This window comes from Ranitomeya imitator, chromosome 5, assembly GCF_032444005.1.
Source record: "Ranitomeya imitator isolate aRanImi1 chromosome 5, aRanImi1.pri, whole genome shotgun sequence".
NCBI classification, from domain to species: Eukaryota; Metazoa; Chordata; class Amphibia; order Anura; family Dendrobatidae; genus Ranitomeya; species Ranitomeya imitator.
Genome location: NC_091286.1, coordinates 145,328,302 through 145,342,775, shown reverse-complemented (window position 1 = coordinate 145,342,775; position 14,474 = coordinate 145,328,302). Strand labels below are relative to the sequence as shown.

The following is a 14,474-nucleotide window of genomic DNA, read 5'->3' as shown; positions in this document are numbered from 1 at the left end:
TATCAAAGCAACCTGGGCTTCCAGAACACCTCAGCAGTGCCGCAGGCTGATCTCCTCCATGCCACTCCGCATTGATGCAGTAATTGATGCAGACGGAGCCCCGACCAAGTAATGAGTGCATTTACTGAACATACACCATGTTCCAAATTATCATGCAAATTGGATTTAAGTGCCATAAAGATTTAATTGTCTTGTTCTTCAAATAAACTCGTGGATGGTATTGTCTCAGGGCTCAATGGATCACTGAAATCAATCTTAAACACATGTGATAATTAGTTTTCCAAGTGATTCTAATTAAAGGAAAACTACTTCCACATTATTAAGCAGGCCACAGGTTTCAAGCAATATGGGAAATAAAAGGATTTCTCTGCTGCTGAAAAGCGTTAAATAGTGCAATGCCTTGGACAAGGTATGAAAACATTAAATATTTCACGAAAACTTGAGTGATCATCATACTATAGAAAAAACCAATGAATTGCAAAAAAAGACCTAAAAAATATTTTTTAATGACAATAATTAAAATAGGACTAGAAACCACACATCACAAACAACCAATGGTAGGGAACCCAAAAATAGGATCAGATAGTCGTTAAATACAGATAATCACTAAAAAGGAAAAGGGCTAGGGAAGATAGAAGTGCCTCACCCTACTGAATTCCCTTCCTTGCAGCGGAGGTTGGCACCCTGAGATAAATGCCTTTTTAGTGATTATCTGTATTTAACGACTATCTGATCCTATTTTTGGGTTCCCGGCCATTGGTTGTTTGTGATGTGTGGTTTCTAGTCCTATTTTAATTATTGTCATTAAATATTTTTTAGGTCTTTCTTGCAATTTCTTTTTTTTTTTTCTTGATACTAGACCTAGGCCATCCTTTTTGGGTTTTTTTTGTGATCATTATACTGTGAAGAGATTTGTGACTGAAACAGAGCACAGACAGAGTTCATGCAGATAAAGGCATAATGAGGAAGGTTTCTGCCAGACAAATTCTTTGGATTAAGAGAGCAGCTTCCAAAATACCATTACAAAGCAGCAAACAGTTATTTGAAGCTGCTGGTGCCTCTGAAGTCCCTCGAACCTCAAGGTGTAGAATCCTTCAAAGGCTTGCTGTGGTGCATAAACCTACTATTCGGCCACCCCTAAACAGTGTTCACAAGCAGAAATGGTTGCAGTGGGTCCAGACATACATGAAGACTAATTTTCAAACAGTCTTGTTTACTGATGAGTGTCGAGCAACCATAGATGGTCCAGATGGATGGAGTAGTGGTTGGTTGGTGGTTGGCCATTATGTCCCAACAAGGCTGGAATCATGGGGAAACAGCTGATGGGGCCCTTTAAGGTTCCTGAAGGTGTGAAAATGACCTCTGCAAAGTATATAGAGTTTCTGACTGACAACTTTCTTCCATGGTATAAAAAGCAGAAACGCTCCTTCAGGAGCAAAATCATCTTCATGCATGACAATGCACCATCTCATGCTGCAAAGAATACCTCTAAGTCATTGGCTGCAACGGGCATAAAAGGAGATAAACTCATGGTGTGGCCACCATCTTCCCCTGACCTCAACCCTATAGAGAACCTTTGGAGTATCATCAAGCAAAAGATTTATGAGAGTGGGAGGCAGTTAACATCAAAACAGCAGCTCTGGGAGGCTATTCTGACTTCATGCAAAGAAATACAAGCAGAAACTCTCCAAAAACTCACAAGTTCAATAGATGCAAGAATTGTGAAGGTGATTTCTAAGAAGGGGTCCTATGTTAACATGTAACTTGGCCTGTTAGGAGGTTTTGGAGTTAAATAGCTTTTTTGTTGAGTGAATGTGACCTCCTAATGCTGCAAATTCCACAAATGATCATATTCAGTTCTTTAACCCCTTTACCCCCAAGGGTGGTTTGCACGTTATGGACCGGGCCAATTTTTACAATTCTGACCACGGTCCCTTTATGAGGTTATAACTTTGGAACGCTTCAGCGGATCCCGGTGATTCTGACATTGTTTTCTCGTGACATATTGTACTTCATGACAGTGGTAAAATTTCTTTGATATTACCTGCGTTTATATGTGAAAAAAAACGAAAATTTAGAAAATTTCTCAATTTTCCAACTTTGATTTTTTATGCAATTAAATCACAGAGATATGTCACACAAAATACTTAATAAGTAACATTTCCCACATGTCTACTTTACATCAGCACAATTTTGGAACCAAATTTTTTTTTTGTTAGGGAGTTATAAGGGTTAAAAGTTGACCAGCAATTTCTCATTTTTCAAACACCATTTTATTTTAGGGACCACATCTCATTTGAAGTGATTTTGAGGGGTCTATATGATAGAAAATACCCAAGTGTGACACCATTCTAAAAACTGCACCCCTCAAGGTGCTCAAAACCACATTCAAGAAGTTTATTAACCCTTCAGGTGTTTCACAGGAATTTTTGGAATGTTTAAATAAAAATTAAAATTTAACTTTTTTTCACAAAAAATTTACTTCAGCTCCAATTTGTTTTATTTTACCAAGGGTAACAGGAGAAAATGGACCCCAAACGTTGTACAATTTGTCCTGAGTACGCCGATACCCCATATGTGGAGGTAAACCATTGTTTGGGCGCATGACAGTGCTCGGAAGCGAAGGTGCGCCATTTGACTTTTTAATGCAAAATTGACAGGTATTGAGATGGGACACCATGTTGTGTTTGGAGAGCCACTGAGGTGCCTAAACATTGAAACCCCCCACAAGTGACACCATTTTGGAAAGTAGACCCCCTAAGGAACTTATTTAGATGTGTGGTGAGCACCTTGACCCACCAAGTGCTTCACAGAAGTTTATAATGCAGAGCCGTAAAAATAAAACAAAAAATTTTTCCCACAAAAATTATTTTTTAGCCCTCAGTTTTGTATTTTTCCGAGGGTAACAGGAGAAATTGGACCCCAAAAGTTGTTGTCCAATTTGTTCTGAGTGCGATGATACCCCATATGTTGGGGTAAACTCCTGTTTGGGCACACGGGAGAGCTCGGGAGAGCTGTTTTACTTTTTCAACGCAGAATTGGCTGGAATTGAGATCGGACGCCATGTCGCGTTTGGAGAGCCCCTGATGTGCCTAAACAGTGGAAACCCCCCAATTATAACTGAAACCCTAATCCAAACACACCCCTAACTTTAGCCCCAACCCTAACTGTAGCCTTATCCCTAGCCCCAGCCCTAGCCCTAACCCTAACCCTAATGGGAAAATGGAAATACATTTTTTTAATTTTTCCCTAACTAAGGGGGTGATGAAGGGGGGTTTGATTTACTTTTATAGCGGGTTTTTTAGCGGATTTTTATGATTGGCAGTTGTCACACACTAAAAGACGCTTTTTATTGCAAAAAATATTTTTTGCGTTGCCACATTTTGAGAGCTATAATTTTTCCATATTTGAGTCCATAGAGTCATGTGAGGTCTTGTTTTTTGCGGGACGAGTTGACGTTTTTATTGGTAACATTTTCGGGCACATGACCTTTTTTGATCGCTTTTTATTCCGATTTTTGTGAGGCAGAATGACCAAAAACCAGCTATTCATGAATTTCTTTTGGGAGAGGCGTTTATACCGTTCCGCGTTTGGTAAAATTGATAAAGCAGTTTTATTCTTCGGGTCAGTACGATTACAGCAATACCTCATTTATATCATTTTTTTTATGTTTAGGCGCTTTTATACGATAAAAACTATTTTATAGAAAAAATAATTATTTTTGCATCGCTTTATTCCGAGGACTGTAACTTTTTTATTTTTTTGGTGATGATGCTTTATGGCGGCTCGTTTTTTGCGGGACAAGATGACGCTTTCAGCGGTACCATGGTTATTTATATCTGTCTTTTTGATCGCGTGTTATTCCACTTTTTGTTCGGCGGTATGATAATAAAGCGTTGTTTTTTGCCTCGGTTTTTTTTTTCTTGCGGTGTTTACTGAAGGGGTTAACTAGTGTGACAGTTTTATAGGTTGGGTCGTTACGGACGCGGCGATACTAAATATGTGTACTTTTATGGTTTGTATTTTTTTTTATTTAGATAAAGAAATGTATTTATGGGAATAAAATATATATGTAGATAGATAGATAGATAAATTTTTTTTACACATGTGGAAATTTTTATTTTCTTTTACTTTGTCCCAGGGGGAGACATTGCAGATCGCTGATCTGACAGTTTGCACAGCACTCTGTCATATCAGCCATCTGACTTACAGTGCTGCAGGCTTACCAAGGAGGTAAGGAGACCCTTGCAGCAACGCGATCACATCAGGGTGCGGGGGTCTCAGGGAAGCCCGCAGGGAGCCCCCTCCCTGCGCGATGCTTCCCTGTGCCGCAGGCACACCGCGATAATGTTTGATCGCGGTTTGCCGGGGGTTAATGTGCTGGGGGCGGTCCGTGACCGCTCCTGGCACATAGCGCCGGATGTCAGCTGCGATAGGCAGCTGACACCCGGCCACGATCGGCCGCGCTCCCCCCCGTGACCGCGGCCGATCACGATGGACGTACTATTCCGTCCTTGGGAATTTAGGCCCACCCCACATGGACGGAATAGTACGTCTAATGATAGAAAGGGGTTAACCTTCGTCAGGCTGCATAATTTTACAATGTTAACAGGCTGCAGAGGTACAATTGTACCTTCATATATATTGTATTGAAATTTAGCCATTATATTCTGGACCAAAACTGCAGAGATGTCACGAAATTTCAGCCCTCTATGGCTTTTCGAGAGAAAAAAAAAAGTTATTGCAATTTTAAAACGGAATAGTTACAATTGTACCTACTCAGCCGGATGAAGGTTAAAACATATCAAATGTTTAGAAATTCTACACTGTGTGCAGAATTATTAGGCAAGTTGTATTTTAGAGGATTATTTTTATTCTTGATCAACAACTATGTTCTAAATCAACCCAAAAGACTCATAAATATCAAAGCTTAATATTTTTGGAAGTTTGAAATGTTTTGTTTTTTAGATTTGGCTATCTTAGGAGGTTATCTGTTTGTGCAGGTAACTATTACTGTGCAGAATTATTAGGCAACATTATAAAAACCAAATATATTCCCATCTCACTTATTTTAACCAGGTAAACCAATATAACTGCACGAAATTTAGAAATTAACATTTCTGACATAAAAAAACAACCCCCCCCCAAAATTAGTGACCAATATAGCCACCTTTCTTTATGATGACACTCAACGGCCTTCCATCCATAGATTCTGTCAGTTGCTTGATCTATTTACGATGAACATTGCGTGCAGCAGCCACCACAGCCTCCCAGACACTGTTCCGAGAGGTGTACTGTTTTCCCTCCCTGTAGATCTCACATTCTATGAGGGACCACAGGTTCTCTATGGGGTTCAGATCAGGTGAACAAGGGGGATTATACTGTTATCATTGGGAGGTTTCTTCAATAAAATTCGCTGTATAATCTAATGGGTGATGACTTTTATTAGACTGAATGTCATTTGCACCGACCATTTAGGAAAATCGGAGAAAAATGTAATTTGCATAATAATTTGGAACACAGTGTACATTTCAGTAGGCCAACATTTTGGATTTTAAAATCATTTTTCAAGCTTGTGTTATAAAGTATTCTCCTTTACTGAGATGATGACTTTTGAGTTTTCATTGGTTGTAAGCTATAATAATTAACAGAAATAAACACTTGAAATATATCACGGTTTGTAATGACTTTATAGTATATGAGATTCACTTTTTGTATTGAAGAAGTGAAATAAATTAACTTTTTGATGGTATTCTAATTTTGTGAGAAGCACCTGTATATGTATTTAAAAAGAAAGGCATGCATACGTAAGGGATGGTAAATTGGATCATGTAATATTGATGGCAGTTTCTGTATAGTCCATTGTCTTCATGGTAAAGATTTTCCTTCTATAACAAACATCCCTTTGAGCAATTCTGTGGTCATTATTCATCCCAGTGTAATTGAACGTGTAGGACTACACTTATCAACTGAAACTGATGTTCTTTCAAAGGCTGTTCAACCATCAACCTTCTGCTCTAAAATGTCTATAGTCCCTTTAAGGAAAGCTTTATAATTCAAAGAGTAAAGCTCTGTTTTGTAGGGTAATATTCCCGATTTATCTTTGTTTGGCCAGGTACCGTGCTATGTTTTTGACTCTGATTACAAGAAGCATGACTTGAATCCGCTCATAAAGACATCCGGGGGACACTTGGTGAATGACTGGGATCCCAACTCTGACTTGTACATTAATATTTGTCGAACTATCGGTATGTACTTATATTTTGGTTTTACTACTTTTTTTTATTTTTTTTTATTGTTGGTATTTTATTTTAGCTGTTACTTCTTAATTCATCTTATACACTTTGTCATTCCCTGTCTCCAGTTAGGTTTTCAATCTGTTTTCCATATACACATGTTCTAATAAGCCAGTTTCTACTAATTTGGTTTAACTATATTGTATAGATTCTAGAAAGACCTGTAATACTTGATGAAAATCCATGTGGCCGAGGTCTGGTTTGTCTTGTATTTATTGCCTTCGTTTTTTAGGGTGTACTTTCAGTATAATCCAAGTACTATTAAAAGTACCATTAAAAGGAATCTGTTACCAGGTTTTCCCACTATAAAGTCCGACCACTACCTACGTCATCCACACAGTGTACCCCATTCGTACTCCTGTACAGGCGCACTGTGCTGTCTGTCCTGCAGAGCGCAGTACAATGGTGCGCCTAGGTCGGCTCTACTTCAGGTCATCTTTGGTCTCTGCTGGCGCATGCCTGCTACAGCACTTTGCTCTGTCTTCCATATGACTGTGCAGGACTGTGATTGGGGGACACGGAGTGGATGACGTAGAACACCTCATCCACCTGAGCAAGCAGGAGGACAGCGACTGCAATGAGAGAGGAGGCACCAGATCATGATCAGTAACCCCCATTAAACCGGACCGTGTTGGGGGGGAGGGGGGAACGAAAGGTATCTTTTGTACTATGCAGAGAGGATTGGGAACTTAAATACAGCCTACTAGAATACCATAAAGGAGAAAAATCTAGTGACAGGAACCCTTTTAATGTCTGGCATTCGAGGAAAGTGATACTAAGTACTACTACATGCTACTTATTTGTGCCTCCCTATAGAAAAAAAAAATGTATGATTGGCCACATGTAGAATGTGTGGTTATGAGTGAGGTAGCCATATGCACATTACAAACCTAATGTTACCATTTTGAGGTAGATTTTGTTTTTTGGCATTCGGGAATCCATGAATGTCCAATGGGAGGACGTGCAGATTTTGGTGGTAGGAGACGGAGTTATATTTTAGATTTAGTTCATCAATGCACATAATGTTATTTCTGCTACATCAGGCTCAGTATCATTACCGCTGCTGTTTGGAAAGATGCTCTCCATTAGTAAATGATATTTTAGTAGCCATCAATACAGGAGAACGCTTTTAGCACAATGGTTTTGCATGCCAAGAAAATCATCATAGTGAAACAGCACGCACAATGGAGACCGTAGCACAGCTCAATAAATCAATACGGTGAGATTGGGCTCCAGTTTGTATTTCACTGCTGAAAAGGGCATACAAGCTAAAAGTTCAGAAAACGCTTGTAATGGAAAGATTTAGATTTTTGCTAAAATGAATACTAAATCACTTTTAATTTATCTGTGGGACCAAAGAATATGGGATCTTAGTGCACAGAGGTTATGCATTACACATCTATGTGACTGACCTTCCTTTTTCGGATACTCCTACTTTTCCCTGGTACTATCCCAAAACCTCTTGTCTCTAAATTTTGTCTACACCTGAAATCTTTAAAGGTTCACATTATTTTTGGCAGTGATACCTAGCTGGTCAATCACTACATAGCAACTAACTACTGCCATAAACTTAACTGACTACCAGTTATTCCTCATTAAAAAGTGATTCCATCTTAAAGGGGTTGTCCTGTCTAAGACGAAAAGTCTGCAGTCACTCTGTGTAACAGCAGAATTTTGAATTCCCCCCCTCCAGCACAAGGACTGTGTACTGTGCACTTCAAGGATTTGCCAGTTTCTGAGCTGGGAACGGTGGTGATGTATGCATTATGCATATTCCCTGCCTGAGGCAGTCCAATGGGCATGGCCTGACACAAGTGTATGGAGCGGGCCACATCCACTAGATGGGCTCTGGCCTGGAGTATGTATAACGCATACATAACCACCAGTCCCAGCTCAGAAACTGGCAAATTCTCACAGCGCACAGTACGTGCACGGAGGGTTTCTAAAGTCTGCAGTCACACAGAGTGGCTGCAGACTTATCAGTTTAGACCAGACAACCCCTTTTAAGTTCTACTAGCCTTTTTACTATCCTAAGCAGTAGTGTGATGCCATTGTGCTGCCTAAGCTGGCCTCATACCTGCTAAATCTTAGACAGGACTTACAAGAGGCGGAGATGTTATGGCACTAAAGAACCTATATAATGAGCACTGAACAGTATCACAATGCTGGTGGGGAACATCTGGATAATATGCTTTTTACTTACGTAATGCTCACACATTCAGCACTTAACAATTCAGAGGATTCATATTATACATTACAGAGTAACAGTGTTCAACAATTACAATGTGAAAGGTAGGATGGGTACCAAAAAAGGCTAAAAGTGGTTGTTTTGCCTTGTCCAGCTATCTTTTTAATAAGAGTATTTGTTTAACACTACATAAATCTTTCACCTGTCAGCATCCATATAAATCCAGATACACAGTGTTGTCCAGTGCATTGAGTGTGTGGGAACAGATGATAGGGACAGGTTCTGAGCAACATGTAGGAAAGAAGAAATAAGAACACTTAGATTTGCGAGGTGATGTTATGGGGCAGTATAAAAGATGTATTTTATGGCACTCTTATAACTGTCAATACTTTGCATTTACCGAATTGTCTGGGGTAGCGCATTTCTGAGACCTGGTGAAGCATGAGAAAAGTCTTAAAGATGGGAGTGTTAGATTCAGATTATGGAGGATATTAGTCCTATGTCGTTAGCAGAATGGAGAGCTTGGGTGGGAGGGTAAAAAGATGAAAGAGGATATAGGGTTAAACAGAACTGGGGACAGATTTATGGGCATGTTTGATAAGTTTATATATTCTATAGCTGATTAGCGACCAGTGCAATGTCTGGTACAGGATGGAGGCACCTGTGTAGCAACTGGACAGAGATATGAGCCTAGCTGCTACATTCAGTATGGATTGGAGAGGGGACAGTTTGGCGAATGGAAGACAAATTACTAATGAGTTGTAATAGTCAAGACAAGAATGAATAAGTGTGACAGTAAGAAAAGGGAGGAATTTTAGATGTCTTTGAGGTGCAGGTGATGTGTGTGAGTGTTTTGGCTGTGAAGAATGAAGAAAAGATCTGACTCCTAACCCCAAAACAGAGGGTGTGCTGCTTGTCTGAAGATGTGTGTAACTGGATGTCATCAGAATAGAGAAGGTACTGAAAGCCATGATTGTTGATGGTTTGTTCAATATGAGCTATGTACAATGAACAGCGACTGGGACCTAGAACTAAACCCTGAAGGACCCGAACAGTAAAGGGGAGATGTAGAAGAGCCAACAAATGATACACTGAAGGAATGGTCAGGGACGTAGGAAGAGAACCAGGAGAGAGCAGTAACCTTAAGACTGACAGAGCCTTAAAGGTAACCCTGTCACCAGGTTTTTACCACATGGTATTAGAGCAGCATAATGTGGAGATGCTGATTTCCATCAATGTCACTTACTGGGCGGCTTAATGTAATATTAATAAAAACACGTTTTTTATTATAAGCAGATTATTACTAGAGGACTAGTCAACCTCTCTATTCATGAGCTCTGTATAACCTCGCCCGCATCGCTGGTATGCAGCTTTCTTCTTATGCACAGTGTACACAGAACGCTACCAATCAGTGGTGTGTGTGGGATTATACAGAAGTCTGCATTCAGAGAACTGGAAGAAAAAAGGTCATTTTTTTTTTTTTTTTTTTTTTTTAACACTAATTCAATATGCATCCCATTATATGATACATTGCTGGCATCAGGGTCTCTCTCCTTACATTATGCTGCTGTCAAATGCGCTAATGAAAGCATGTTGTCAGATTCTTATTGGACAATCAGGAGCAGTGGCGGACAGTTAAAGCTGGAGCAAAGCAAAAGGAGTAATGATAATGATTTTATCAAGCAAAGCCAATGGCCTGAAACAGAAAACCCAGTGAATGTGTCACGCTCACGCCCTGACTGGTGGGCGTGAGCTCTGGGGGTTTGTGGCCCCACTGTGCCACAAACCAGACTACCCTGGAAGAGGCGTGACTATGACAGCTGCCTGGGTTTTCAATGGAGCCTCTGATGGTGAGGTCAGGCTTGTGCAGCAGGCAGCAGCCAGGTGCTACTCCAGGGTGGTGTCTGGCTGCTGATCCCACTTGGGAGACAGGAACACCAGGATTGGTGCGGGCATTAGGCAGGACTGGCAGAAGAGCACGGCTGGAACTCAGACGAGTAGGCTGGCAGAGAACACAGGACTGGCTAGGACAGCAGTAACACAGGAATGGAAGGCAGGGCAGGAACGGCAGGACTGGCAGGAACACAGGATTGGGAGGCAGGGCAGGAACGGCAGGACTGGTTGAAGGAATATGAACGGTATATGAAGGAACAGGTAGGGACCTGTTCACACTGGAGGTGCAGGAACAGATAATAATCTTTAATAATAATCTTTATTTTTATATAGCGCTAACATATTCCGCAGCGCTTTACAGTTTGCACACATTATCAACGCTGTCCCCATTGGGGCTCACAATCTAAATTCCCTATCAGTATGTCTTTGAAATGTGGGAGGAAACCGGAGTACCCGGAGGAAACCCACGCAAACACGGAGAGAACATACAAACTCTTTGCAGATGTTGTCCTTAGTGGGGCTTGAACCCAGGACTCCAGCGCTGCAAGGCTGCTGTGCTATCCACTGCGCCACCGTGCTGCCCAAGATATGTAGTTTGGAGGAACAGGTAGGGACCTGTTCACACTGGAGGTGCAGGAAAGGAAACAAGCAGAAAGGAATGAGGTATGAAGAAACGGGTAGGGACCTGTTCACACAGGAGAGGAGTGAAAGACTGGAAAAGCAGCAAGAGATAGCGTAGCAACAAAAGCTGAGCAGAGCCACAAAGAATGTGGAGAGAAGCTGCAGCAAGAGATACTGCAGAAGCTAAGCAGAGTGGAACCGCAAGAATTGCAGAGAGGAACTGCAGCAAGAGGTTTCTGCAGCAACGGGAGCGGAGCAGAGTAGAACGGAGCAGAATCGCAGAGCAGCGGTAAAGCCACCAAGATACAGAGCAGGCAGAGCCGCAAGAGTGCGGAGTGTAAGCAGACTGAGAACACAAGGAAAGACACAGCAGGGAAGGAAGCCACAGACAAGGAGACCGAGAAAAGACAAAGTACAGACAAGGCAATGGAACAAGACACAGGGACAAAGACACAGGGACCAGGAAATTCTGCCTCCTGGAGGGCGGACTACAAGATCAAGGCAATAGCACAGAGAAAAGCCTCCAGAGAGGGAGTAAAGGTACCGTCACACTAAACGACGCTGCAGCGATACCGACAACGATCCGGATCGCTGCAGCGTCGCTGTTTGGTCGCTGGAGAGCTGTCACACAGACCGCTCTCCAGCGACCAACGATGCCGGTAACCAGGGTAAACATCGGGTTACTAAGCGCAGGGCCGCGCTTAGTAACCCGATGTTTACCTTGGTTACCATCGTTAAAGTAAAAAAAACAACCACTACATACTTACCTACCGCTGTCTGTCCTCGGCGCTCTGCTTCTCTGCCCTGTGTGAGCACAGCGGCCGGAAAGCAGAGCGGTGACGTCATAGGTAAGTATGTAGTGGTTGTTTTTTTTACTTTAACGATGGTAACCAGGGTAAACATTGGGTTACTAAGCGCGGCCCTGCGCTTAGTAACCCGATGTTTACCCTGGTTACCAGCGAAGACATCGCTGAATCGGCGTCACACACGCCGATTCAGCGATGTCAGCGGGAGAGCCAGCGACGAAATAAAGTCCTGGCCTTTCTGCCCCAACCAGCGATATCACAGCAGGGGCCTGATCGCTGCTGCCTGTCACACTGGACGATATCGCTATCCAGGACGCTGCAACGTCACGGATCGCTAGTGATATCGTCCAGTGTGACGGTACCTTAACTCAGAGCAAGACCTGGCAAACTCAGAAGCAAGAAACAAACTGAGCTAACACATTGCACAGGCCCAGACCACAGGGTGGAGCAGCACTATATACAGGAGGCCTCTTGATAATTGGTCAGGAACTGATTAGACAGATGCACCTGATTCCTATAAGAACCAGAGAGTTCAGGCGCCGGCCCCCTATACACATAGCCATGAGGCATGCAGAGAGCAGAGACACAGAACATGGAGCTGGCATGAAACAGAAACCACATTATGGCCATGACGTGATGCCAGCAGAGTTGTTACAGAATGCAAAGCAGATATTAGTAATTCCTGCCCTAAACACTGATGTTACACAAGTGGGGGGTTGATGACTTGGCCTAAAACTTCATATGCCCTAGGAGGTGGAAGAACAGGCAGATAACCTGGCTCCAACTAGACAGAAAATAGCTAGCACACTTGAAATATCTGCTCGCCTGTGATCTGTGTCATTGGAAAGTATAACTCTGTTGAATTGTTCCTTAAATTAGTTCACCACATTCTCTGACTTCTCTTTCCTCAACTGGTTTGACTGTGAATTTTCTGTAAAGACTTAGGGTACCGTCACACTATAACATTTCGATCGCTACGACGGTACGATTTGTGACGTTCCAGCGATATCGTCACGATATCGCTGTGTCTGACACGCAGCAGCGATCAGGGATCCTGCTGAGAATCGTACGTCGTAGCAGATCGTTTAGAACTTTCTTTCATCGCTGGATCTCCCGCTGTCATCGCTAGATCGGTGTGTGACACCGATCTAGCGATGCGATCCAGCGATGCGTTCGCTTGTAACCAGGGTAAACATCGGGTAACTAAGCGCAGGACCGCGCTTAGTTACCCGATGTTTACCCTGGTTACAAGCGTTAAACTAAAAAAAAACAAACAGCACATACTTACATTCTGGTGTCCGTCAGGTCCCTTGCCGTCTGCTTCCCGCACTGTGACTGCCGGCCGTAAAGTGAAAGCAGAGCACAGCGACTGTGCTTTCACTTTCACTTTACGGCCGGCAGTCACTGAGTGCGGGAAGCAGACGGCAAGGGATCTGACGGACACCAGAATGTAAGTATGTGCTGTTTGTTTTTTTTTAGTTTAACGCTTGTAACCAGGGTAAACATCGGGTAACTAAGCGCGGTCCTGCGCTTAGTTACCCGATGTTTACCCTGGTTACCCAGGGACCTCGGCATCGTTGGTTGCTGGAGAGCTGTCTGTGTGACAGCTCCCCAGCGACCACACTACGATTTACCTACGATCACGGCCAGGTCATATCGCTGGTCGTGATCGTAGGTAAATCGTATAGTGTGACGGTACCCTTATGTATGACAGATGTGTTGCAAAACTTGATGACCATTATTTTATTTTTCTTAACAGGCATCTCTGAAGGAGAAACCTCAACGTGTCCCCCAAGAAGTGCCGCTTGCCTGATAAAGGATGGTAAAGCTTATGATGTTGGACAACCAAAAAATGCTCTAGCCTCCTATGACAAAGACAGGTATGTTTCTATATACTAATTTTTTTGTAGTGGCTCTGCTTCATTTCTTCCTGTAGCATCATTATATAGTAGAGATGGGGTTGTCAGACTCGATCCAAAGGGTTTAAAATTATCACTTTATTTCAAACCTTAAAATCCATAGTGGTGAATACTAATGGTGGTGATACTAATATTTACCGCCTTGCAAACGCCATATGCATTATTAATCATGATGAAACACATATTAATGATTTTCTGTTGATCATCGCCATGCAATGGCTTGGTCTCCAGGCTCTCCAAAATCTACAGGTTGGGACATGGGTGATTTGGTGATTTACTTTTTCACAAACCTATCCCCCTAATATGAGTTTCACTACCATTGACAAGATTACAAAATGCTAGAGGATCTTTAGATCTTCTCCAGCAACTAGGTGTTAATTGTTAATGGCAAACTCTAGTGATGATCTTCCCAACAATAGAGCAATGTAAGTACCTAATATAATTATGGTAAAATATATTGGCTAGTGTTTATTTCTTACTAAAATCAAAATTTGTCAAATTTCTTTTAAATGACAACCAAACGAGTTTGGCAGGATTGCCTGGCCATATGTATCTCGAGAGAGTCTGTTGGAGAAAAGAAATTTGAGCATGTCAAGTTTAAATCCCTATTTTTTATATTCCAGTAGAAGATAAATTGCCAGTGGTATCTAGCAATGGCTGATTTATCTCATCCTTGCATGTGTTTGGCAGGGTAGGATATCTGCTTTCCGCTGACCACTATCTCTAAAATATTCAGTGTGGGCAGCTTTAT

The 14,474-nt window shown here is 42.1% G+C and overlaps 1 protein-coding gene across 1 annotated transcript in view; it reads left to right on the top strand.

Annotated features, from left to right (window-relative positions):
• Positions 1-14,474, top strand: part of IGF2R (insulin like growth factor 2 receptor) — a 249,543-nt gene that overhangs the window by 89,144 nt on the left and 145,925 nt on the right. The window contains exons 5-6 of the mRNA XM_069769196.1: positions 6,116-6,248; positions 13,564-13,684. Of these exons, the coding sequence (XP_069625297.1) occupies positions 6,116-6,248; positions 13,564-13,684 (254 nt within the window). The remainder of the gene's footprint in view (positions 1-6,115; positions 6,249-13,563; positions 13,685-14,474) is intronic.